The sequence below is a fragment of the Poecilia formosa genome, unplaced genomic scaffold, assembly GCF_000485575.1.
Source record: "Poecilia formosa unplaced genomic scaffold, Poecilia_formosa-5.1.2 Scaffold20, whole genome shotgun sequence".
Lineage (NCBI taxonomy): Eukaryota > Metazoa > Chordata > Actinopteri > Cyprinodontiformes > Poeciliidae > Poecilia > Poecilia formosa.
Genome location: NW_006799959.1, coordinates 736609 through 762822, shown reverse-complemented (window position 1 = coordinate 762822; position 26214 = coordinate 736609). Strand labels below are relative to the sequence as shown.

Below are 26214 nucleotides of genomic sequence, written 5' to 3'. Positions count from 1 at the left end.
TGTGGATTGAGTGTGGTCATAGTTAGAGTCACTCATTGTGGGCATGAATATTGCATCATTTGGGGGAGTTTAATAATGTGTTTGAGCAGTTTTGATGCAATAATAATAATAAAATAAAATCCTAGCATGATGCTACCCACTCCATTCTGTCCTGCTACAGAAGGCTACAGAATAAGAACATAGACAATCATTGGGAAGAATCTTACTGGGTTTTATAACTAATGTGCTCTAGTGTTGCATACAGGGAAGACTAATCTTGCCAAAACTGACAATTACTAAATAAATAAATGAGGAAATAACTACAACATATATGAATTATTTTTTTTCCTAATATATTTATTTATCTATTTTCAATTATATTTTGTCATTAGTTTATTTCCTAATGTATTTACTTATTTCCAAATATATTACCTAATTTATTTTCTGTTTTATTATTGCTTTATTTATTATTATTGATATTCCTCAGATGTATTTATTTATTTAAATTTGGCTGAAATGGCTCTTCGTAGTTACCATATTTGTTTATGGTATGCAGGAGATGTAAGAATCAAAGGAGAATATTGATCATGAAGTGCTGGTTAACCGAGTTTTAATATCACATTATTTCAGTCAAAGTTGAAATCAGTTTTTGTAGAATAAAGATCCTTTTAAGAGACTTGTGATGAATGACTGGTCCGGAAGAGGGCGCTAATAAAGATGACTCAAAACTCAAAAAAGAAGAACAAGAACGACACCAAACAAGAAGTACAGAGAAGGCATAGAGCTTGTATGATATACCGTTAAAGTTTGATATTTTTTTATTGTATTTAATAGTTCAGACTTTTCCACACAGTAAAGATGGGGAAGCGACAGCACCAAAAAGACAAAATGTAAGATTAAAACCTTTACGACGTCATAAAAATACGTTTTACCTCCTCCGCTAACAAGCTAGCATGCTAGCACACGTTAGCTTGTTTGTGATGTTTCTTTAAATTAAAAGCTTTGTAAGTGTTTCTTCTTTATTTTTTATTAACGTTTGTGTATTTTAACATTATTACAGGTACATCACATGTACGGAATACACCAATTTTTATGGAGGGAAACGAGCAGGTGACTTTCAACTACGTCAATCCTTTATTTTAGATAACAGTTGTGACTGTCGTGTTTGTCTTGATCATGTTTTATGAAGGGCCTTTAAGTTGTCGATTTATTAGTGGTTTCATACGTCATTGCTTTATAACTTATGGAGATGGGTGTAAGTTTGTTATTACGAGACTCCGGAAATGGGAGAATGTGTCAGAAATAATGTAATTCATCTATATCTAGAGCAGAGGTGGGAAGAGTACCTAAATATTGTACTTGAATTAAGAATAGCACTACTTGAACATCTCTTTACTCAAGTTAAAGTAAAAAGTAGACATGGAGTTAGAAATTAACATAAGTCACTTTATAGTAACTGGAAAGAACATCAGGTTGATGTTGTAAATGTATTGTTGAAACTTAAAATATTCCTCAAAGGAGTAGAGTTTTTGTTTGTGATAAATTCTTAAATTAAACTTAAAACAACAACTACAAAACCTGGACAGCTTTGATCTAACATGACTGAACCGATACAATGGTTGGATTTTCAGTTTTGGCTTTATTTTTCAGAAATCCCCCGATCAAACTTTAAACGGCTTCCGTTTGACCACTGCAGGTAAGAAGAAATCTCTTATCCTGCTAGAGGAAAAAACTGTTTTTATTCTGTTTTTCTGTTCTTTGTTTCATTTGTTCTGCCTGTCCGTCTTTTTTACTAATAATCCAATACTTTGATTATTATTTTTTTATTAGTCTTAAAGATCCAAAATCTTGAGCTGTTGCATAAATTATAACATTCCTTTCTTTACCAAGAGGTTATGAAACTACCTGGAACACCTTCTAACATTTGTTTTTCTATGTTTTGTGAGGTGTTTGTTGACAGAAAACAATAAAAGGATGAATTCACAGTTCTCCATTTTGTTTTTATTGAAATAACTCTATATTCTACCTTTTTTGGCTTCGTTTCAGCTTGTCCCTGCAGCCGTTTGAGTATCCCGTCTGCACTGAGGAGGGAGTCGTGTTTGACCTGCTGTGAGTAACTTGTACTGAATTTGAACTGTTTAATTAATTATCACCCTTTAAAAAGATGCAAGAATCTAACATACATTATCATTTCAATACAGTAACCTAATATTATATTGATAGATTTTGAATTTTCCAGCTTAGTGTTCAGTTGCTAAAAGAAATGACTGCCTGTGTCGTGTTTTATTTCTTCTGCAGGAAAACGGGAGTTGATTAGAAAGTAGGCATTAATAGAAACCTAAAAACCCAGGAGAATTATTGAATAATTAGATTTTAATGTGGTATTTTTCCCCAATGAATAATATGCTCAAATTAATAAAAGGTTGAACTTTTCTAAAAATTTCAGTGTAAAATTAACAGTAAAATATATTATTTTAAGACTTTTGCAAGTGGATGAACTGATTTGTCTCCTTTAGAGTAACAGCTGTGTTGGTTTAGCTTTTACACAACTGTGATGAATATTTTGATAGATTAAAACGGTTTTTGTAATAAAACAGCAGACTGTTATAATAAATGTGTATTGTTGCATTTACTTTCTTTCTCTGCTTTCTTCTCGTCTCTTTTTTAGGAGCATCGTTCCGTGGATTAAGAAGTACGGAACTAATCCGATCTCTGGAGAAGTAAGAAAATTTATTTTTCAAATACTGGTTGTGTTAACTGGGACATTTAGGAAGATATTTAAGAATTAGGTCAATATTTTAACATTTGGGTTTCATGTTTGCATAGTTTGCTTTTTTGTATAAAAGATGAAAACACAGGAGTGTTTAGATGAACATTTACTCATTAAGACACTGTTTTCATAAGTAAACCAACTTTCTTTAGAGAGAGACATTTAGAAATAAGATTAGACATGTAAACATTTAGGAACTGATTTTTTATGGAGCGTTCTATATTTTCCACATGTTCTGTTCTGTATGTATATTTAAACTTCCAGAGCTCATTTTGAAGCTTTAAGCCTTATTTTAGTTGCTATTGTTGTCTTGCAGAAACTGGAAGCAAAGTCTCTTATTAAGCTCAACTTCGCCAAGAACAACGACGGTAAATTATTATTTTTTTCTCTTAAATTAATAACAAATGTGAGCATTTCCTTCATGTGATTTTAGAAGTTGGAAGAGAGGCGGGAGGGATTTATGAAATCCGTTTTTATTTCTCTGGCTTCCACTTTTTCCTTTCTAAATATATTTATTAACTCAAAGTGAGGTGCGAATGAAAAATGATGCAGTAAGTTAGTATTTCATGTTTAGAGATTTAGAGACCAGATGTTTAGAGACCAGCTGTTACAAACATAACAAAATGCTGCCGTAAACACCTCGCAAAACACTGAATGTTTTTAAAAAAATTTTAAAGTATTTTTTCCTGTCCTTTCTTTTAATGTGCAAATGCAAAATAGTGTTTTGCATATTTGACTTTGTTTTTGTAAAATAAACACACTTTAGAGTTGCTGTTTTTTGTTTGGCTCTAATTATTTGACATTTGGTCATCCCATGTATCCTCACACATCCAGAGAATTGAGTGTTGACAGAATGTTCAGAAAAAGTTGCTGCTGATCCCAACGATAATCGTATGCAGAGTAAGTCTTCTTTCACCCAACTGCTTATTTACTTTAATGTTTTTGTTGTTGTTGCAGGAAAGTATCACTGCCCTGTTCTGTACAACGTCTTCACAAATAACTCCCACATTGTTGCAAACAAGGTCACTGGAAATGTGTTTTCCTACGAGGTTTGTGACTTTTGCTCTACATCCTCACTGAAAATAGTTTTCAGACACAAACTGATGATGACATGATAAAGACATGATGTTGATTTTGGTTTCAGTTTTAAACCAAACAGGATCAGAAATCAATCTAATTACAAAATACTACCGTATGTCACAAGGTTTTGTGTACTAGATGTTTCTTTCTTTTCTTTAATGACAATAAAACTAATAAAATTCAAGACATTTTACTAATAATCAAACCAATCAGCAACAGAACATAAAATAGATATTTTGCTTTAATTTGAAGTAATTCTGTTTCCCTTCAGGCTGTTGAGCAACTAAACATAAAGACCAAAAGTTATAAAGACCTGCTGACTGATGAACCCTTCACTAGAAAGGATATCATAATGCTTCAGGTCGGTGGCAGACTCATTCCTTTAGTTTAAGTTTTTATTCTGGAAAACTGGTGATGTTTCTGACGTTTTGTTTCGTCTTTAAAGGACCCCACCAACCTGGATAAGTTCAACGTGTCCAGCTTTTTCCACGTGAAGAACAACCTTAAGGTGCTCGATCCAGGTTAGTGACTAACAAATTGCTTCTCATCAGAGGTCGTTGGAGTAGACTAAAATTTTACCAAAGTAGGAGTAGTGTCGCTGCTATTCCCCTACTTCAACGTCTCTTTGCCCGTATTTCTAACCATACAACCAGGCAGATGTGTAACAAGGTGCAGCAGAAGCAAATGAGGTGGATTAGCACTTCTGATGGTGACATCACAGATATTTTGCTGTGGAATATTTTCTCTGCTGCTCTGAATTTGAGCTGTTAGCATGTTAGCATGTCATGACGGTCATCAGACTGTCATCCAGCAACAGACTTCAGTCAGAGGCCTCTTCTGATTCACTGCAAGACTGACTGCTGCTGCCATAAACTGGCCTGTCACAAAAACTTCTGCTGGCCAATAAATTATCCCAAAAGTTATTGCAATAAACAATAATATTTTTGTTTTGAGACCATTCTAAAGTAATATAACAGTAATAATAATGTGAGAACAGAACTGGAAGACATTTTAAATATCCAAAATAAATAAAAACAACAGAAACAATAAATAAAATGAATTATGAAGTTTCTGTAAACAAAACTATCCTTAAAAAAAAAAAAGGCTAGTTGAGACCAAAACACCAAACTGAAGAGTTTAATCATTCAGTTTTTGGTAGAAAGAAAAGATTAAAGCAATAAATCTTATCAATGTAATAATCAATGTGATTAATTGGTTAATTGCTCATTCCAACAGGATTATTTGCACTCATCTCTGTGCGCAGTTGGGGGAATTAAACTGTTTCAGAAAACGTCACTCTAACCCATAAATCTGTGTGAAAAGTGTTGCATTTCTGAGCCGTTTCCTGGATTGTGTGCCCGCTCCTGTTTAGATGAGGAAAAGGCCAAACAGGATCCAGCGTACCACCTGAAGAGCACCAACCTGGAAACCAGAGAGACCTTGGCGGAGCTCTACAAAGAGTACAAAGGGGATCAGCTGCTGGCCTCCACCATGAAGGAGCCTGAAGCCAAGAAGACGGACAAAATAAACGCTGTGAGTAAACACAAACGCTGGACTGCGCAGACTCTGAGGTAAACTGAAGGAACCAAAGCTCTCCCAGGAGTCGTTAAAAAATATCCCGCTCAGGAGTGAACTCTGCTGCAGAGACTTTCTGGACAAACATGACCTTTTCTATGTAATGTGTTTTATGTTCAATAGTCTCACAGATTTCTGCCACATTTTAGGAGTCGCCTTTTCAAGACATGTAATGTTTACTTTGTACATAAGAGGGAGACAAACGGTTTGTTATGCAGTGAATTTAAAACGGGCAAAGAGACAAATAACTGTTTAGTCACTGGAAAAAAAAACATATGTACAGTTAAGTGAAGGTGTGCGGTTGTGTTTTCTAAAAAGGACAGTGTTCTTCATACTTTATCACTTGGTTCCTTTGTACATTTGTGATTTTAGTTATCATATCTAAGATTAACCTGAAATAAGACCACTTTTTTAATCACATACAGCTGAGAATAATCAGAAACAGTTGGACCTCGTTTCTCTGCTGCTGCCTCTTCATAAAAGGTTTTCTTCTTCAAGCCGGAACGTCTTTGTGCACTCGCTGTCTGCGGTTTATATTTGGGGTGACAGGTTGATGGTCTCTGAGAAAACAGTGAATATAGGTCAGATTTATAAAAAACAAGGTGAAGTCTCAGCCTTCAGAAGAATTGGAGCAGAAGATTGCTTTGGCTTTTCAGATGCAATTATACCTTTGAGCTTTTATCTCTAGTGAGTTATCCTGTTGATTTAAGCAACTTCTTCACTCTTACATAATTGTTTATTCAACAGATCTGATATAATCTCAGTAGCTGGGCTCACTATTTTAAAGATTAAATAAATCTAAGCTTAGGTGAGGTTTAGAGTTTGGCTTACGTCTTGCATGAACGGCGGAGCCTGGCATTAAACCTGTTTATTCACCTGGCAGGCTGCACCTGCACTGCAGAAAACAACTCAAGCTACAAAGCAAAGTTTTGACCCTTCTGACCTGAGTCATTATTACTTAAGAAATTAATTTTCTAATATGTTTTGATTGTATTTTGTTAGAGTTTTAAACTGACATTTGCAAGTTTTTTAATGGAAAGATGAATTTATTTATTTTTTGTAGCAAACCTGAAGAGGTTTCTTTTTAACCTGAAAATGTTGATATACAGAAATATTTAAATTTAGTTTATTTCTCTTTGGCTGTTTCACAGCAAATTTGATCTTTATAAAAGTCCAGTTCAATAATTTTCCAATTGTGGGTGCAACAAATATTATCTTTCCTAAAAATAACATGTTCTTAAATAATCATAAGTTTTTTTAAATAACTTTTTTTTTACATCTTAATTTTTTCTTAAGTTGTCTTAAATTATCTTATTTTAAAATATTTTCTAAGATGATCTTCAGTGATCTCATCTTAAACTATCTTAAATTGTTTTCTTAAATTATCTAACTTAAACATGTTTCTTAAATAATCTTTTCTTAAATTGTCTTAGATTTTCTTCTTAAATGATCTTGAATACAGATTTACTCCAAATTAATTCAGCATCTTAACCTGATCTCAGGTTTTATACGTCACAAGTGGATTAAATGTAAAGTCGGGCTTGGAAGTTATTTAAATAAAAACATGGATGAACATGACTAAAAGTTAGGCAGAAACGTATATAAACGATTCATCCCTCCAGAGGGGGTACATTTTTTGTTTTTGGCTTTTTTCATGACCCGACTACAGAAAAATTTAACAGGTTTTCTTACTTTAATCATAATTAAATAAAAATTAGATTTTTGGCCATTTTACTCTTGAAAAGCCCAATAAATGTTTGCTGTGAGTTTGTCCCCAGCACTGATGCACTTCAGAGTCAAAGTAGGTTTAAGGCCTAATGGAGTCGATATGAGGTGACGTCATTGCTTGTGTTTCACAATGACGTTACTGTGCGCTGGTGCGCCACCAAGTGGCAGAAGGCAACATGACATAAACACGGCAAGCAGCTCAGAAATGGAGAGCTGCTGTTCACTGAAATATGCAAACAGTAAATGATTTTGTTAAAAAGTCAAGACAAAGAAACTCAAATAAATTATTGAGTATTCATTAATAGGAAACATAAATATGAGTTTAAATGATCGATTTATAAATGTTTTTTTAAGTGATGTTGCTGCACATGGTCCCTTCATCATGGAAATGGATGTTTTTCTGTGGAAAGCAGAAAGTAGTCGGGATCGTAACAGGAAGGCCACAGGCTGTAACGAGGCCTGTCACAATAACATCTTACTGGACCATAAATTAACCCAGAAGTTATTAGAATAAACAATAATGTTGTTATTTTGAGACCATTTTCAAGTATTATAATGGTAACGGTATATTGATGGAAGAACACATTCTCAAAGATCTGGAACGCGACGACATCTTAAATATGTTCAAAATGAATAAATAAAACAACAGAAACAACAAATGCAATGAATTATGAAGTCTCTGTAAACAAAATTATCTTTCAAAAAAAGAAAGGGCTAATTGAGCTTTTCATGAAAACTCTTTTCCCAGTTTTCTCTGGGAAGTTTCAGGAATGTCATTGGATGCCAACAGCTTTTATCTTATGATAAAATTTGTTCGTTTATATTGTGTATTTCAACAGGTATGAGTTGTAACTACGCTGAATTATTGGCCTCAAGCTGAGGTGTGTTACTCAGAAAGTCAATGCAGCTGTGTGACATTTAGACTGGAGGGGAAAAAATTCAGAAGTTGAGGATTTTTACTCCAAAATTAAATTTCTAGCTACTTACAAAACTCTTTTCGTTTACAGCTAATATCATATTTTATTCTATATGTAGCTTCTCTCTCTTTGCCGACTCTGTATCTGACTAAAATCAGCTGATGCGTTAAGCCAGATATATCTTTGCATTTCTAATATCAACATTTTAAACCACAAATTAAAAGTAAAAATTGATTGACCAGGTGATTTTAAATATGTTTCCCTCCATCTTGTCCTCCTCCAGGCCCATTACTCCACAGGCCGGGTCTCCGCCTCCTTCACCTCCACCGCCATGACTCCAGCAACGACGCACGAAGCAGGCAAGCGATTCGCAGCAGCGGTGAAAACGAACCTCCTCTTGTTTTGGTTCCTTCATCCAGCGGCTCGGCTCAGTCGTGTTGTTGCTTCTGCAGCTCGTTTAGCGTTTCTCAGCGGCTGCATGGAGAGACGCGCCGTTACGCAACACGCAGCGGTCCGGGTCTCTGGATCCGCTGACCCAGTTCACCAAGAACCACAGAGACAGAAGAGAGGAAGGTTTGACTTCTAGGGAAATGCAGAAACAAAATAACTCTATGAATAATGTTTTATTTAAATGAGACTGTGGAGATTAGAGCGTCAGATTGAGATTAGCAGATTAGATTTAATCTAATTCCTCAATCTTTAATCTACATCAAGGAATTTAAAGGTTTCCTAAAACATCAACATGAAAACGTCCATCATCCATCAATACCATCCAACTGTACATCCAACCATGAGTACATCCAACCAACTATTTACCCAACTGTCCACCAGTACAACCATCAACATCCTTCCTTCCTACCTCTCCATTTATCAGTGTTTGCTCATCAGAGCCAATATTTTTAGTAAATCCACAGTTTAATGTTTACATATTTTTCATATAGAAAAGTAACATAAAACTCAGCAATAATCCTGAACAGTTTTCCTTATAAATGACTCAAATGTTGAGTCATTTATTTGTTTCATCTTTCAATTTAAAACTGACTTTTTTCTCACATAAGTCCTGAGTTTTGTTTCATGATTTAAACCTAATTTCTCCTCCCCCTCTCTCTCTCTGAGCCTTTTATTCTTTTATCTTCTGACTAAAACTGACCACACCTGTGATTCACCGTTACCTTTGCTGCGTGACGGTCGCCATAGAAACGTCCCGGCAACGCAGGAGCATTTTCAGTTCTGAATCATATCTGCTTGGTTAAAAATGTCATGCCACGTTTTGAAAAATCTGAATCGGCAGCAGAAATCTGAAAGGAGGGAGGAAGGCAGCGCCACCAATCACAGCGGCGAAGGCTCCGAAATGATGCTGCAGCTCGATCTCACTCTGATAAATAGACAGGGGAACGCTCCAGACCAGGGTTATCAATCGAAATCAGGGTTTCAAATGACAGGTCAGGCAGTCGGAAACACACCGCATCCCTGAGAAAAACTGAAACTCGCCTGTTTCCAACAGGAGTGGATGGAGAAGGTCAGAAACTTTTCAGGAAATGTTTTGGAAAAGCCAAAAACGCCTCAAGCGAGCGCATGAATTATTCATTTTTTTGTGAAAATTGATGTAGGCAAAAACTATTTTTTATATGTCCAAAAAAAAAAAAACACCTCATCCCAACGCAAAAAAGTTTTCAAAAAACGTGTTTTTTTTTTGTTATGTTCAAAATTGCTCTGTTTCCTTGTAGCAGATTTATTTTTGTGATTCCAATTTGCACAATTTTATGGAGCTGCTGGCTTCATCCAGTAGAGACTCTGCTATGGACCTGAAAAACTTTCTGTTGCAAAGAAAAATATTTAGCTTCTTTAGTTTTTTCTTATTAACTGCTTTCCCTCAGTTAATAAAAAAACTGAGGGAAAGCAAAGTTAATGACATTTTTATTTGCAAATGCCGAGTGGAGCGGAAATAGTGAGGAAATCGGTTGTAGCTGCTGTAGTGTGTTTGCTCTCACTTTGGTTATAAATGACTTCAGGTTTAGTTTAAATATTCCTACTGTGTTGTTTCTGCAGATGCAATTGCAGACGACATGGTGCGCTACCAGTACGTAAAGAAAAAAGGCTACGTCCGTCTGCACACAAACAAGGGAGACCTGAACCTGGAGTTGCACTGTGATAAGGTGAAGACGCATTTTATTTTTTATTTATTATATGTCACAACACAAAATTAAGACTTGTATAGTAGAGTACAAAAATACAGATGTGGATTTTGTGTCGAATCCAATATGCCGTCTGTCTTTCATGCCCATTGCTGTAATTACACCCCACTGTAAGTGCAGCTATTTTGTTCTGCAGATAGTAATTAGTTCAGTATTTGCATGCAGTTTCTTTTGTTTTCTTTTTCACTGTCTAAATCTGACCTCTGGATGTTGCACATTGTCTTTTTAAATGTTCTACAATCTTAAGATTTGTGGTTATATTATTGTTTATCGCGATAACTTCTGGGACATTTTATCGTACAGCAAAATTGGTTTTCCTGACAGACCTATCACTAGCACAGAGGGATTTATTTTGATGTAGATGAAAAAATACTGGAGAAACCTTTCCACTGATTCAGAGAGTAAAAATGGGTCGGATGGGACCAGAGCATCTGACGGTTCGTGGAAACCACCATCAGTCGCTGCTAAAAGGCAACACTGCTGGTTTCTCACACAGACAGCGAAGCAGAGGAGTCTTCCTCAAGGTTGTTGATATTAACAACCGTAGACTCGCTCAGCGTCGGAGAGGAAGCCGCGCCTCGTGTTCGGAGAACAAACGCTGCATCGTTTCAGAACGAGCTTCTGTCTGCGTCTGTCATGATTTAAGCGAGAGCCTGGAGGCCTTTCTAACCTGCCTCAGTGCTCCAGACATCTCTTTGTGTTTTGTACACCAGCAGAGCACAGCTTTTCACCCTGCCTTGTCACGCAGACATGTGAAGCTGCCTCAGGCACCGCATGAACTCAACTTCATCCTAAACTGTATATGTCGTCCTCCTGGCTTTGGGTCACCAGTTTTTATTTAGTCAAAACACGGCACTTTGCAGAAGTTTTAGGATGTTTTCACGCCTGATAGTCCTGTAGATTCAGTTTGATTGGGAACCAAAATCACAACATTTGTTACATTTTCAGCTGCTGTGATTCTCTTTCACGCTGCTCTGTCAGACCATCCAAACTAATTGAAAAACCTGTTCCCCTCCTTACCTGTGGTGGCACTGCACCAAGAACTCCTGAAGGAAACAACACAAAGAAGACATGAGTGCAACTTCCTGCTTCATGTAATTTAAAGATTGTTGTGGTTGAAAGATTTCTCTCCTGTCTGGTTAAACACCACAAGCCATTTCTCACAATCAGTAAACTCAAATGCTTGTTTTGGTTTTATTTACCCAGAATGCTCTGCACTGTAGTCCACTTCCTGCTTTTGGAGCAGCGGTCTCCGGTCCACTTGGTGTTCACATTTGCTTTCGAACCTCACCAAAGTTCACTTCAACCGAACCAAGACCTACGTTGTCGAAAACAAATAGTCTAGCTACAGTTTATGGTTTATCAATATTAACCTTCAGATCTCAGTTTAAGAGCAATGAGTCGGTTGGTATATAAAAAATGTGATAAAATGTTTTTGTTTTACCCTCTTTGTTCTTTTTAAATGGCAGAACTCATTTAGAGTTCTTATTTCATAACTCTGAACTGAAAACGACATAAACATTATGAAACAGCTGCTTTTAATGGTCAGTTCAGGTCGATAAATCCTGTAAATTTCACTTATGGACATATTTTCTTCCAGGTGCCCAAAGCTGGGGAGAATTTCATCCGTCTGTGTAAAAAAAGCTACTATGATGGGACGATCTTCCACAGGTCCATCCGCAACTTCATGGTAAGAAGAACCTGGGTTCTCTTTTGCTGCATCACAAAGTGATATTTCATACAAGCCATCAGAATAATTTTTAAATTTAAAACATGTTTAATGATTTCTGTTTAGGACTGCACAATATCAGGAAATATTTCCTGATATTTTAGCTACAAATGATATATTTTTTGGGTTATCACAGTTTCATGACACGTTTTCTTTTTTTATCATTACATATTGTCTTGACCACAAACGTTGGCATTTCAGCATTCGAAGTCATCATAAACGTACCTGGAGTGCTGCCTTTATTCTTTCATGCATGTTTGAGAAATCCGTTAGTCTCCATGGCAACCATTCAGCTGTGAAAAATGCCTGGTTGGACCTTCTTGACGCAGCTCCTCATTAACTTGTAGTTTCCAGGTTAATGAGATTCTCCTCACAGAGCAGACTTCCCCGTACTCCTTCAGACTAGCCAGCAGCAATTAGCAAACACCTGGTGGATCTGACCATCTGCCGAGGTCGTTCGTTATAGGAGCTACTTCTCATTGCAACGCTGCTAAAAACGTTGTTAAAGGGTCAATAGAAGAGCCATGATATGATGACTTCCTGAAGGCGGAGCTTCAGGAGTTTCTTAAAGAAACAGAGGCCCAATTTCAAGGCGTCAAATTACAAAGTCAAATGTTTTTTTTAACTCATATTTGATATATACAGCATTTCTATACATTTCTATAACTGAAGGTAACTGTAAAATACATGATACTGCCCCTTTAAACGTGTTCTATGTTCCTGATGTTTGGCTTTATCCCCGCTCTCCAGTAGGTCACCTTTGACCTGAAACAGAGAGGTTTTCACCCGCATTCAGTGTTTGGTTTTGATATATTTTTGTGTTTTGTTGATTAGCATCGCTTTTTGTTTTGCTCATTCTTCATCTGAAGCTTCTCAACAGAAACCCAGAATGAGATTTTCTCTGATCAGCTGTTCAAAGCTGCCGCTCCCATAATTCAAATGTCTCTCAAGTGGACATCTGGTCTTTAGAGGACCCTTGTCTTTTTCTTTGTGCGGTTTTCAGTCCACCGCCGATTGCTTATTCATGAGTTCAGATCATGTTGTAGTAAACTCAAGCCTGATTGTTTCTACTAAAACAACAGTAGATGGGAATTTTCATGGGTACCAAGCTGTTTCTTTTGGGGTATTTGACCATTTTAATTCAAAATTTAAGTGTGAAAAAAGCAGAAGTTGACCAAATCTATAACAGAGAAAATACCTTTTCGCTGATCTGAACTGGTAAATGTGTTCAGCAGTGGCTTTACCGTGACACAGCAGCCTCGGAAATCATCTCTTTAGTTTTTTAGATTCATCTGAGATCCTTATTTTAAAAGGTAGATGGCGCTGTTCTCAACAGTTGGTTGCAGAAACCTTTGAAGCTCATTCCTATTACCTTTAATTACAAAGTTTGGCCTAATATGCGTTACCATTCAGTCAAAAAATAAAAGGCTAAGGATGCAACGATATAAAAATATGGGCCGGGGCTGGACAATAAATCAGTAGCAATAAATATCCCGATAGACACGCGATCAATATCAATGTACAGAATATTTACTGAACTCCGATCTAGAACTGCACAGCATTCTGGGAGATGTAGGCAGAATAAAGACTTTAGTTTTTCAACCTCTAAGCAAGGCTGTTGGTAATTTAATTTAATTTTCCTTTGGGATCAAAAAAGTACTTTTGAGTTTGAATCAACTAACTCACTCAATCTTTGGTTACCTAGCAACAACTTGCTGAGCAACAAGCATGTTCGGGCCCCCCCAAACTTTGGTTACCTAGCAACAACCTAATGAGTAACTGGCGCAGCAGCAGTTTAAGGTTTCTCCACTTTGCCTGATGAATGCCTAAAAACAAGAAGCAGATAAAACTGTGGATGAAACAGGGAAGGTCTCGCCACCAGTTTGGCAGTATTTCAGAAATTTAAAACAAAAAAACTAATCAATAATTGTCAGTATCAGCTGATATGATATGCTTATGCAGGTTTTTCAGTCATGTTGTCGAACCCCAGCCGGTATTTGATGCTCATCCTGCGGATATGGCTGTATTTTTACTCTGTTTTGAACAAAAGCAGTTTCATCATGTTGTTTTGAGGTTTTGGGTAATTTCCATGACAGTTTTAGTCACGACATCGTCCTGTTAAAACCTCGTTAAGGCTCATTCCTAGTGCCAGAATTGCAAACAGCTCCATGCTGCCTCATCTGTAGTGTAGAAATAAACACACAACAGTAAATATTATTGAAACCATTGCAGCACATGTGGCCAATAACTCCTGGTTCTGTCAAACACAAAGTCAAGGGAAAAAACCACAGAGCGCTAGAAGCTCTCATAGGAAGGTAGACAAAGAACAATGGAGGCCTTTTCAGTGGAAAAGCGTCGCTCTGCTATTAATGATTACATGGAACATGACTGCTGGTTAGAAGGGCAGGGGGGAGAGTTTGTTGGTTTCTGAAACCCAGGAAAGGAAGATTATAGAAGCCAAAGGAGGGTTAAAGGAAGATTTATAATTGTATATTAATGCTAATAGCTGTTTGATTAGCTTGCAATGCTAATAGAGTTAAGCCTGTCACAATAAGCAATTAATCAATTAATCATATGATAAAGTAAACTTGATCATTTCCATTCTGATGATGTCTCTGTGTTTCCAGATTCAGGGAGGGGACCCCACTGGTACAGGCACAGGTAAGATGGTCTCTCTTCTCCCAAACTGAAATTCAAACTTACGTAACTTTTCTGCTCAATAATTAACCGTTTCTTTTTTGGGGAGGGGAGCTTTGCGTCAATGCAGCCGTGTCAAGCCGAGTGTTTTCTAAAAATAAACTCTGTGAATGGACGTGGGAGTGCATTAAAGAAGTAACAGATGATGTGACCGCAGCGCGCGGGGAGCGACCCGTCATTGGGCGTGTGGCGTAAATTTCCTGCTCTTAAAGCAGCCGCTCAAAACGCCGCCCAGTGTAATCGACTGCTGGACCACATGCGGCTCGTTTCCTGCCGCTCCGACACAGTGAGCTCTGTGTCTCTGGGTTTGCTGGGGCAGATTTATGAAGGTGCAGAATTTCTGGCCTGTGGGTAAAAGTCTCCTTGTCGCCTGCGCTGAACAATATGTGCTCACAGCCCAACAACACGGCTTTACCCGGCTCGTTAACGGACCAATAACAGGCCCACAACAGGCCCTGCTGTGGACTTTGGCACAGACATACTGTTCCTTTATGGATGTTAGCATAGACTTCACTTATTCTCTTGTTTTCTTAAACTAAAGATGTCTTCTGTGAACTTTGTACAGATCTTCAGAAGTCATTTGACGCCCTTTGATGGCTGAATAGTTGTGGTATTATTGGACTTCTGTTTGGCAAGCGGCCGACCTTTGAGTTTCTGTCCCACCCAGAGATGTTGAGTGATTTATTTCAGGTGTTGGGCTTTTAATTTTGGGCTGCTGGTTTCTGTCCGCTCACATTCACCAGGCCTGGTGGACTCCTATGAAAAATGTTAGATTTTTCCCCCTAAATTCAACCTATTTATTAAAATTCTGAGATTAAACTAAAACTCTGAGTTTTTTCTCGCAAATTTTCAACCTTTCAACTTTGTTTATAAACTGTTTCTTCATCTTTTTTAACGTGTTGGAGACGTATTAAGCATCCTTGAATAAGTTGGGATAGGTATAGCTATGTATAAAATATGCTAGAAAAACAGAAATATTCTAGAGAAAAACAAGACAGTCTTTGAGAGAGAAGTTGAAAATTTTCAACTTTTGAAATTCAGAAATTTCCACTTTTTTTCATACAAAATTTTTTAGATCTCAAAATTTCTGAATATTTGATCTACCAAACATTTTTTCTAGATAATTTCTGAAATTTATCTCAAAATATATATGTTTTGCAAATCTCTGGCTTCAAACTCAGAAATTTCCAAGTTTTTTTCAGAAAACTTTGAAGCTTTATCTCAAAATTAAGATTTTTTTTTCTTGCAAATTTTTGACTTTTACATTTTAAAAAATCAGTGATTTTTTTCTAGAACTTTTCTGAAATTAATCTCAAAATTTGCGTGGTTTCTTTTTGCAGATTTTTGACTTTTCAAACTCAGAAATCCTCTTTCTTTTTCTAGAAAATGTTAGTTTTATCCTCTACAATGACTCTAATACGACATCGTAGTTTTATAAATAAAACTCGTCCAAGTTTAGAGCGAGGGGCTCAGGGTGTAACGTCTGGATTTGTGGGATGATCAGAGTCATTTGGAGCGAGTAATTAAAGGAAGATTCTGTTTGATGGACTGTTTAACCGTTTATATTTTACTCCCTCTCCTTCGTTTGCGGCGCTGTCAGTCTGTTAAAATGTCAGTTTGTTGATTAATTATGCAGGAAGGTCACCAGCCTGATGGCTGCAGAAGTCTCCCAGCACTTGTTTATGTGTTTGTGCTGCTGCAGACATAAACAGAGCGCGTATGGATATTGTGGCTGTATATTCACGTGTCGGCTGATTGCTTGTGCTCCATCTGGAGGGACGACACCTCAGGGAAACGGATCCCTTCCCCGGTCGGGAGCCAAATCTCCTGCAGCGCCTGTTCCTGCACACCCATCACGGCGACCTGTAATAACAGTCAGCCTGGATAAAGATTTACAGCTGGAGGCTTTCAACACGAGTCTGTAGGCAACAGCAAACACCGTTTTTATTGCCTAGAAACAGAAGATCACTTCTTACTTCTCTGCAGGTGTAACAAATGGGGCAAATTATTACCAGGATATTGTTTTTGCAGGACAGAAAATTTAAACGGCTTGAACTTTAGCACCCGAGTGACTAAAATTATAACTGTTGGGATTGGGATTACAAATCTGTCTTTGCAGACACTTTTATATCTGAAGATTCATGTTCCAATTTCCATCAAAGTTTCAACACATTTTCTTCCACTTCATTCCAATTTTTTTGTACGTCTAAGCAGTTTTGTATCTAAACAGCATATTGGATTCATTGTAGTAAACTTCTGCTAAAAGTAATCAGATTAGTTTCAGAAAGTCAAAAAATTGCTAGAAAAAGCTCGGGTTTTGAGATTAATCTCAGAAATTTTCTATAAAAGACTCAAATTTCTCAGTTTGAAAAGTCAAACATTTGTGAAAAAAACCTGAAATTTTTAGATTAATGTAAAAAAAATTCTAGGAAAAAAACAAACATTTCTGAGCTTGAGAAGTCAAAATGTGGTAGAAAAATCTCCGAAATGTTGCAGAAATACTTGGAAATTTCTGTCTGAAAGGTGAAAATTTTGCAAAAAAAAAAAGAAGGAATTGCTGTAATAACCAAGTAAAACTGGTTTGTTTCCAAATCTCAGATCATGTTTTTGTCCTTCAGGTGGCGAGTCATTCTGGGGAAAACCCTTCAAAGACGAGTTTCGGCCCAACTTGTCCCACACGGGCCGGGGAGTTCTGAGCATGGCCAACTCCGGCCCAAACACCAACAAATCTCAGTTGTAAGAAATCGTGTCTAAGAAGTAGATGCCTCATTTCCACTGAAGGAAATATTTCATCTTTTAACACACAAACATCCAATTATTATCAACGTTGAAACGGCTGAGTTTATTTTGAAGAAGATGGAGTCGGTCAAATAAAGTCATAATATTTTCAGATTAAAGTTTAAATAATACATGAAAAAAGCTGTACAAGAATAACTCATAATGTGAGAATAAATATTGAGAGAAACTCTATTTTAAAAAGTTGTCAGCGAGAATAATGTAATACTGTAAGAATAAAATATTAGAATAAAGTAGTAATTTTATAACTCCTACACAAAATATTAAAATTGAAAATAGTTTTTCACATAATTGTAAAACTTTCTTCCTGTAAAAAGTGTCTTTATTTTCCTTATATTATGACTTTAGTCTCGTAATTAAGCAAAAATGTTGAGTTTTTCTCTTCCGTCTCACAGAAGGATGATTGAAATAAAAGCTGCTTTAATAATTTCTTATTTTATCATATTTTAAAAAAATCAATTGAAATCTGATCTGATTTGTGAAAAAGTGGAAATGGGTGATTATTTAGCTGAATTTCAGACAGAACAATAATAAGCTTTTATTTTCCACGTCTTCGTCTTAATTTATTAAAACTCCTCATGTAGAGAAGATCGAGTTGCTGGACAAGATAAACAACTTCTTCATGTTTAAGGACTGAAGTTTTGTGAAAGTTTTAAATGGTTTTCTGAGCTGTTCATTCAGAAATTATGATTATGATTTTTCTTATATTAAAATAAATCTTATTTGCTATATCAGAGGGCACATATTGGATTTTTTCTCTTTAAAGTAATATAGAAACTTGTAGCATTTGTCCTAGAATATCCAGTATAATTAAGATATTTAAGAACATTTAATGATTATCTGAAACAAATAAATAATTGTCACGATTTAATTCTGTTTGTGCGTTTATTTTCTCCCTCAGCTTCATCACGTTTCGGTCGTGCGCGTACCTCGACGGGAAGCACACGGTGTTTGGAAGGTACGTTTCTGTTTTATGACTCTAAACTCTTATTTTTCTGTCTGTTTCCCAGATTTTAGCTGAGTCACTCTTTTTGTTTCTGGCTCAAATTTCTGCTCAGTTTTCTTTCCATAAGCAGATTATCTCTAATTTAATTTATTTCCATCAGCGTCTCAAAGTGTTTTTGAAACGATCTGCAGTTTCGTGTCAAAGTGGGAGATTAAAGTTTGAGTCGATTCGCTAAACCAGAATATTTTTCTTTGTTCTACTATGGATTTCATTTTTAAGAATTTCAGTAGATATAATTCTTGTTCAGTGGTTATGTTTAGGCCTGTCGCAATAACACATGTTAAGACAAAAATAGAACATGTGCAAATGGTGTCACAACTAAACCTGTCGCAATAAACAATAAATTAGTCGCATGATAAATTAAAACAAGCTCAGTCATTTCTACTTGCATGATTTATCGTTTTTTTGTTTCTACCAAAGGCCTTAGTCTGATGCTTTGGTCTCAACTAGCATGTAACTACAGAAAAAAGGAAAAATAAAGAAAAAATGGTTCAAAATATAGACAAAAAAAGAAAAATACAGAAAAAAAACAATAATCTAGAATACAAAGAAAAAGAGAAACTACTGCAAAAAATTTTAGAAAATAAGAAAACTTGAGAAAAAAATACGGTTGCACATGAAATTATAAAAATAAAAAAGCAGGCCTAAGACTTGTAACCAAAACTGTATAAATATGAAAAAACAGATTGTTGGTATAAATTGTGTCCTTTAGCTGAACCTTCTAGCTGAAAAGTCACTTCCTGTGTGAGCAGGAAGTAGAACGTAAATTACATCACCTTGCATCGGCTGATAACCTCACTGTGATTCAGCCTCTGATTCTGCTGGTTGAACTGGGAAATGCTGCAGAACATTAACGGTTGTTTTTACTTTCCTGTAGAGAGAAAACGGATTTAACAGATTCATTTTGTTTTTGTTTCCAGGGTTGTTGGTGGGTTTGAGACGCTCACAGCCATGGAGAATGTGGAGTGTGATACCAAAACAGACAAACCGAAGGTGCTAATTTATTATTTTATAAATGATTTTTAGCGATGGGAATCGATTAACTGCAAGGTCTTTAATGAATTAGCCACATCTTAATCAAAAACCACATATATCAATAAAATAAGCAACATATTAAATTCAAAAACCCATTTTGCTGCTAAATATATAAAATTAGCTCAACGACAAAGATATTCATTGTTTTTAATATGTTATTCAACCATCAGGTTGGTTAAAGGTGGTACTATGCTCTTTCAAATTCAGGTTTTTCCTTGAGAAATATGGGCTGCCAATGCTAACATTAGCGTTAGCCACGTGATTAGCATTGAGATTTCAGACTTGAGCAGCTTCACTGATATGCTAACTGCTTTTAGCACAACCTGAACACGACAACAGTCTTTTCCATCGTCCAATCAGATAGTTTAAATCAGAAATTAACCCCATGTCGGCCGAGAGAAGCGGTTTTGTCCTCCATTGCTGCTGCTTGAGGAAGTTGCCTGTGCGTCAGATTTATGGGCGTACCAGAAACACAATGCAAAGGTTCTGGTTCTGGACTTTTACATGGGAAAACAGAAAAATGTGGTTAATTCTGTTACATTTATCTTAACATGATAAAAGCAACATATTGGGGCCAGACTTTTCGTTGTACTTTATTCTTGTAATGCGAGTTTTATTGTGTTATTTGTATTTTGTTTTTTCCCTGTATTATTATGAGTTTATTTTCATATTATGACTTTTTCCTCGTATTGACACGACTATTATCTCACAATATTGTACAACTTTGTTCCCGTAACATTACAACTTTATGATCGTATTACGATTTTTTTTTCTCTTAAAAAAGACTTCCTAACATTCGAAATTTATTTTTGCATTATTACACCTTTTTTTCCTGTATTATTTTGACTTACTGTTGCATAACCTTTTTCTCAAAGTTTTATTGCTTTTTCCTCAAATTTGAATTTTTTTCCTTAGCCCTTTTCTGCTTGTTTTTTTTTTTTTTCTGGTATTTCTCCACTGTGTGAACTGTGGCTGACCTGCTCGTCCAGAGAAAGATGTAAATTTAATTTCCAGATATCAGACGGTTTCTGTTGTTTCCGTTTGCAGTCGGAGATCAAGCTGATCAGCACCACCGTGTTCGTGGATCCGTACGAAGAGGCCGACGCTCAGGTTCGACTCTTTACTTGGAGTAAATAAAATCACGCTGATTACAAATAAAGGAACTGAATTTTCCGCTCAGATTGCGGCGGAGAGAGAAAAGGAGCTGCAGAAACAGGAAGAGGAGAAGCAGCAGACCAACATGGCGCTGAAGAAGGCCAAGGAGGATCAGGCGCCAAAAACCTTTAAGGAAGGCGTGGGGAAATACATCAACCCGGCCGCGGCGTGAGCGCGCGCGCACACACACACACACACACACACACACACACACACACACACACACACACACACACATATATATATATATACACACACACACACATATATATACACACACACATATATATATATACACACACACACACATATATACACACACACACACACACGTAGATATGTACACTCACACACACTTTTTCTTTATTTTCTTTTTATTTCCTTGTTTTCTTTCTTTTCATCTATCCCTTATTTTCTTTTACTTTACCTCTTTTCTCTCCATCTTTCACTGTTTCTTTCCCTTTTACTTTTTTTCTGCCCCTTTCTTTCCTTGTTTTCTTTATTTCTATCCCTCTTTTTCCTTTCCTTCTTTTACTTTCTTTTCTGTCTCATTTGTTCTTTTTCTTTTCTTTATTCCTTCAATTCTTTTTTCTAAATCTTTTTCTTTCTTTTCTTTATTTCTATCCCCTTTTTGTTTATCTTCATTTTTTTCTTTCGCTTTGTCTTTTATTTGTTTTTCCTTTCTTACATTCTTTTTGTTATTACTTTCTTTTGTTCTTTATTTTATAGTTTTTTGTCTGTTTTTCTTTCCTTCTTCCTTTCATTTACTTAGTTACTTACTACTCCTTTGTCGTTTTATTCTGAACAGTTAAATGTTTATTAAAATAAATATATAAAATAAACATAAAATCTAAACATTGATTCGATATAAACAAATGTAAACACACCCAGTGTGACGTCTCTCCTGCTGATAGTTGGACCAACGCACTGCCATCATTTCAGACGATTTGCTAAAAGTTTTTAAACATCTAAAATGTTTCTTCTTTTTCCGTTATTTTCCAGAAAACGTCCGGCTGCTGAAGACGAGGGCGGCCCGTCCACCAGCGGACAAACGGCCAAAAAGTCCAAAGGAAAGACGAGTTTTGGAGATTTCAGCTCCTGGTAGCGCCGACGCTTCCAGCATTCTGTAAATAACAAATCAAAGGTCAAAGTTCAAATTTTCTCCCGTTTTTATTAAGTAGACTCCAGTGTCAAATATGCAATAAAGATACTTTTTCATTACTGTTCTACCTTTGTTTTTACATTTGTTAACACTTGTTAATCAAATATCACTGAAACAATCAGATTACCTTTAAGGTATTTTTTAGATGCATCTTTTGCTACAAATAAAAAAAACATTCACTAAATGTGCATTTTAGGCAGTCAAATATTTATTTTATAATTTAAAGAAGGAATTGAACTGTTTTCATTTTTTCATGTAATTTTATTATTGTATAAACAATTTTAAAATTTTTTGTTTTGTTTGGCTCTTATAAAAAGGATGAATAAACTTTCTTCAGTTGGATGTTAATTTTTGTGAAAAATCATATTAAACAGTTTTAATATGACAAAATAAATTTAATGAGAAGATAAATTTACGTAAAAATATGTTGCTGGTACTTTTAGTCATTCGGTTGTGGAAATTCACAATTATTCCATGAATAAAACTCATAAAACCTGTTTTTATTAAATCTACTTAATATTAGCTGGCTCTAATTTTTACCCATGGTGAACAGAGGAAAAATAAAATCAAATGAGAATAGTCATACGAGAAAGTCAGAATAATGACAATAAAGTAATATTTCAAGAAGCCGTAATTACGAGAATAAATTGTCATAGAATTACCAAAAGTATTAATATTACGAAAATAAAAGCTTATAAGAATAATTATATTTCAAGAATAAAATTGTATGAATAAATAAAATTATGAAAATCATACAATAAGTCATATTACAAGAATAAATTTGTATCATGGTACAAAAAAGTCATAATTATGAGAATTAAGTCGTACAGGAAGTAATAAAATTAGGAGTCATGTGAGAACAGTCATGATGAGAATAAAGTCGTATGAGAAAGTTTTAATAAGCATAAAGTAAGATGCAATTCCCAAAAGTACTGGGAAGTTTATTGTTGCAAATAGATTAAAAAAAAACAAGTTTTCTAAATAAATTGTGATATTTTTGCTATATTGGTTTAATATCTGTTTACTCTTTGGGGGGAAAATGAGCTGTCTGGTTTGTTTTTAAGTTGAAAAAGCTTCATTTGTTTGAAGAATGAAATCAAAAATAAGTAATGTTGAAGACCGGTGGGGAAATCGGATGTTTCTTTCAGGAAGGAAACATTTCAAGGTGAAGCTCGTTGTTATTAATGCTTTCTGTCAGCTTCTGCTGCAGCAACTCTGCTTTTTATTTTTTCCTGGAAAGCTCCTTCCTCTGCAGAAATATTTCCAAAGCAAACCTGACTTCCTGGTTCTGCCCCAATTCGTTGCGCTGAACATCCTGCATGCAGGCTGCTGTTTAAATGCGCCCCAGAGTGCCGTAAAACCTAATTTATTGGCCGCTTGGTTATGGCCGCTAATGGCCTTTAATGCTGCTCATTATTCAGCACAAACACTTTGAGCGTCTCTGGCATTCACAGGAAGCTCTGAGTCTGGACTTCCTGACCGCCATGATGATCATTTTCACACCTGGATGCTGAAACGTTCCTGCTGTGCCTCTGAAACTCAAGAATCTCAACTGAAATTGACAATTTTACACAAACAGTTCACATAATGTGAATGTGTAATGTTATTCATTCTCAAAATTTTCACTTCCTCTACTACGTTTTCCTACTACTCCAATTTTGCATTATTAGAAGCTTCGTTTGGTTTGGCGTTTAGATGGAAAGCCTTCCTGGATCTGAAATATCAATATCGATACCAAGTCAGTACTGCAGCTTCAAATTTTAACTATAAGAGAAAAAGTTTTAATTTGCTCTCAAATTGTGATTTGAGAGCAAAATTTTATTATAAAGCATACAGTTTATTTTTTATATTTCTCCCTGAATGGGGCGGTATTATGTATTCAAGTAACTATGTTGCTTTCAGTTGTTATTACAAAGTCAGTTACAAATATATGAATTTGTAACTTTACGTGTTGAAACTGGACTTCTGTCTCTTTAAGAAGCTCCTGCTCTCTATGAAACTCAGCCTTCAGGAAATCATCACAACATGGCTCCTTTATTAGCTGTTTAACAACGTTTTTACCAGAGCTGCTCTGAGAAGTAGCTCCTATAATGAGCTCAGCTGATGCTCATTGCTGCTGGCTAGTTTGAAGGAGCTGAGTGGTTTCTATGGAGATTAAATAATTTCTCAAACATGCATGAAAGAATAAAAGCACATTCCAGGTATGTCTTTGATGAGGAAATAAGATAACATGATGTAAAACTAAAAAAAAGCTGATTTATATATGATACTGCCCCTTTAAAAATGTTCAGAAACCAAACAAACCTTTTGCTTCCAGCTGTCAGATTATTCAGGCCCTTAAATATTCTCCCTGTTGCTCTAAATTACAACAACCTGCAGTCTGTTCACTTTCATTTCACACTGAGCGACCCTCCATTTCCCTCCATTCCACAGCATTCGGTCTGTAAAGTGGAGGAGATCACTGGTAGCTTTCAGGGCGGAGGAAATGCATCAGTCATCCTAGGAAAAGAGGCAATGCGTCTGTGACTCCCTGAACTCCCGGCTTCCTCTCTACAGAACCACCAGGATTTTTTAATCTGAAATATTCATGATGTTGCAAAGTGAAGACACTGGTGCCAAAGTAAGTTCTCCCCATTTTAGTGCTTCTATTTTTGTTGTTTTTTTAACTTGGTGCTCTTAAGGAGCAGAGGTGACCCCAAAAGGGGGACAAAAGAGGGCCATGGCCCCTCTTAAAAAAATACTGGCTACACAATTAGTTCCCCAGAAAGTCACACGATGGCATATTAAAACCATTGCAGAAAGAAAAAAATGAGTTAATTTCCACCCAAAAATCTAGAAAAAACAAGAACATTTCTTAGTTTGAAAAATTGCAAATATGCTGGAAAAAACTCACAATTTTTTTTTATTAATTCCAGACATTTTCTAAAAAGAAAAAAAAAAAAAAAAGGAAATGTCTGATTTTGGAAGTTAAAAAATTGCTATAAAACAGAAATGTTTAGGTTAATTTTACAGATGTTGAGATGAACAGCAGACATTTTTGAGAAAAAAATTAAATTTCAGATTTTGAAGTCAAAAATATGCTAGAAAAAAAGAAGAAAATCTCTGACTGTTTAAAAGTAAAAAATATTGCCAGTAAAACTGAAATTTTCTAGAAAAACTTGGACTTTTCAAACTTCTAAGTTTGAAAAATCACACAATTTCAGAGAGGAACTCTCTTTTTCACAGATCTGTCCCACACTATTCTGTCTCAACACTGACAGTTTAAACAAATTAGTAAAACATTTTCTTTTTATAAAAGTTGCACACAGCAGTATTGAGTGCCTTTTTAAAAAAAAATAAAACTGAAAACATTTATTTCTTAAGACTATACCAGTGGTTCTTAACCTGGGTTCGATCGAACCCCAGGGATTCGGTGAGTCGGTCTCAGGGGTTCGGCGGAGCCTCTGCCGCGGAGGTAAAGACACACTGTGTAAAGTCGTGATGACGCCCCGCTTTGCCATCAGTTGCTGCAGAGGATCACGTTACATATAATACCGCAAAGTCTTTATTATTTATTATACATTTTTCATTCTCTTAAGAATGTAGAGCTAATTAAATGATCTAAACAAGACCTTAAAGTGGTTACAGTTTCTCTCGATGGCCAGCCTGTTGAAACTGGCAAATGTGGGTCGTTCCTGGACAGTCAGCTCGGCTTTGCTGAAAACACTGACTTTATTTTGAAGAACTGTTCTCAGAGACTCTACCTTTTAAGAAGACTTAGTGATCATGGGGTGACCCAACTAGAGTCTAGTTGGGTCACCCCAATGTCTTGAATTTGGGGGGAGGGGGATCACCTTTTATTTATCACTACAGAAGGGTTCAGTGAATGCGCATATGAAACTGGTGGGTTCGGTACCTCAAAAAAGGTTAGGAACCACTGGACTATACATTTTTTTTATCCCTATCTTATCCCGTTAAGATAGTAAATATACATTATTTTAATAAAGCAAAGCAGTCTAATTTTAGTAGAAAAGGAATTTGTAAATCATTGTTGATCCAAAATATAAACAGTATCTTACACCGTTGCTGCATTAAAAGACAGGTAAATATTTTCCAAATCTTTTTATGGGTTTATTATCCTCATTTATTTATTTTAAATGTTTGACAACAAAAGTTGTGCAGCATTTGTTGGTTTTAGAAAAAATATAATTAATGGAAAAAGAAACATTGTTGATAAATGAAAAATATTTTGTCCTGTGCCTAAATAAATAAACGTTTAAGAAAATTTAAGTCAACATAAGACTATATCTATATACACTGCTCAAAAAAAAAATAAAGGGAACACTCAAATAACACATCCTAGATCTGAATGAATGAAATATTCTCATTGAATACTTTGTTCTGTACAAAG

At 35.7% G+C, this 26214-nt stretch overlaps 1 protein-coding gene across 1 annotated transcript; it reads left to right on the top strand.

Annotated features, from left to right (window-relative positions):
* The first annotated feature begins 708 nt into the window (after positions 1-708).
* On the top strand, positions 709-21889 carry ppil2 (peptidylprolyl isomerase (cyclophilin)-like 2). The gene is made up of 20 exons (XM_007547359.2): positions 709-869; positions 1040-1089; positions 1630-1675; positions 2026-2088; positions 2648-2699; positions 3066-3117; positions 3707-3798; positions 4101-4190; positions 4275-4350; positions 5202-5362; positions 8333-8408; positions 10099-10205; positions 11845-11934; positions 14601-14634; positions 17289-17406; positions 18368-18424; positions 19393-19465; positions 20555-20617; positions 20688-20830; positions 21665-21889. Exons 1-20 carry the CDS (start codon positions 838-840, stop codon positions 21765-21767), a joined length of 1578 nt encoding a protein of 525 aa, XP_007547421.1. The 5' UTR covers positions 709-837; the 3' UTR covers positions 21768-21889.
* Positions 21890-26214: the final 4325 nt, after the last annotated feature.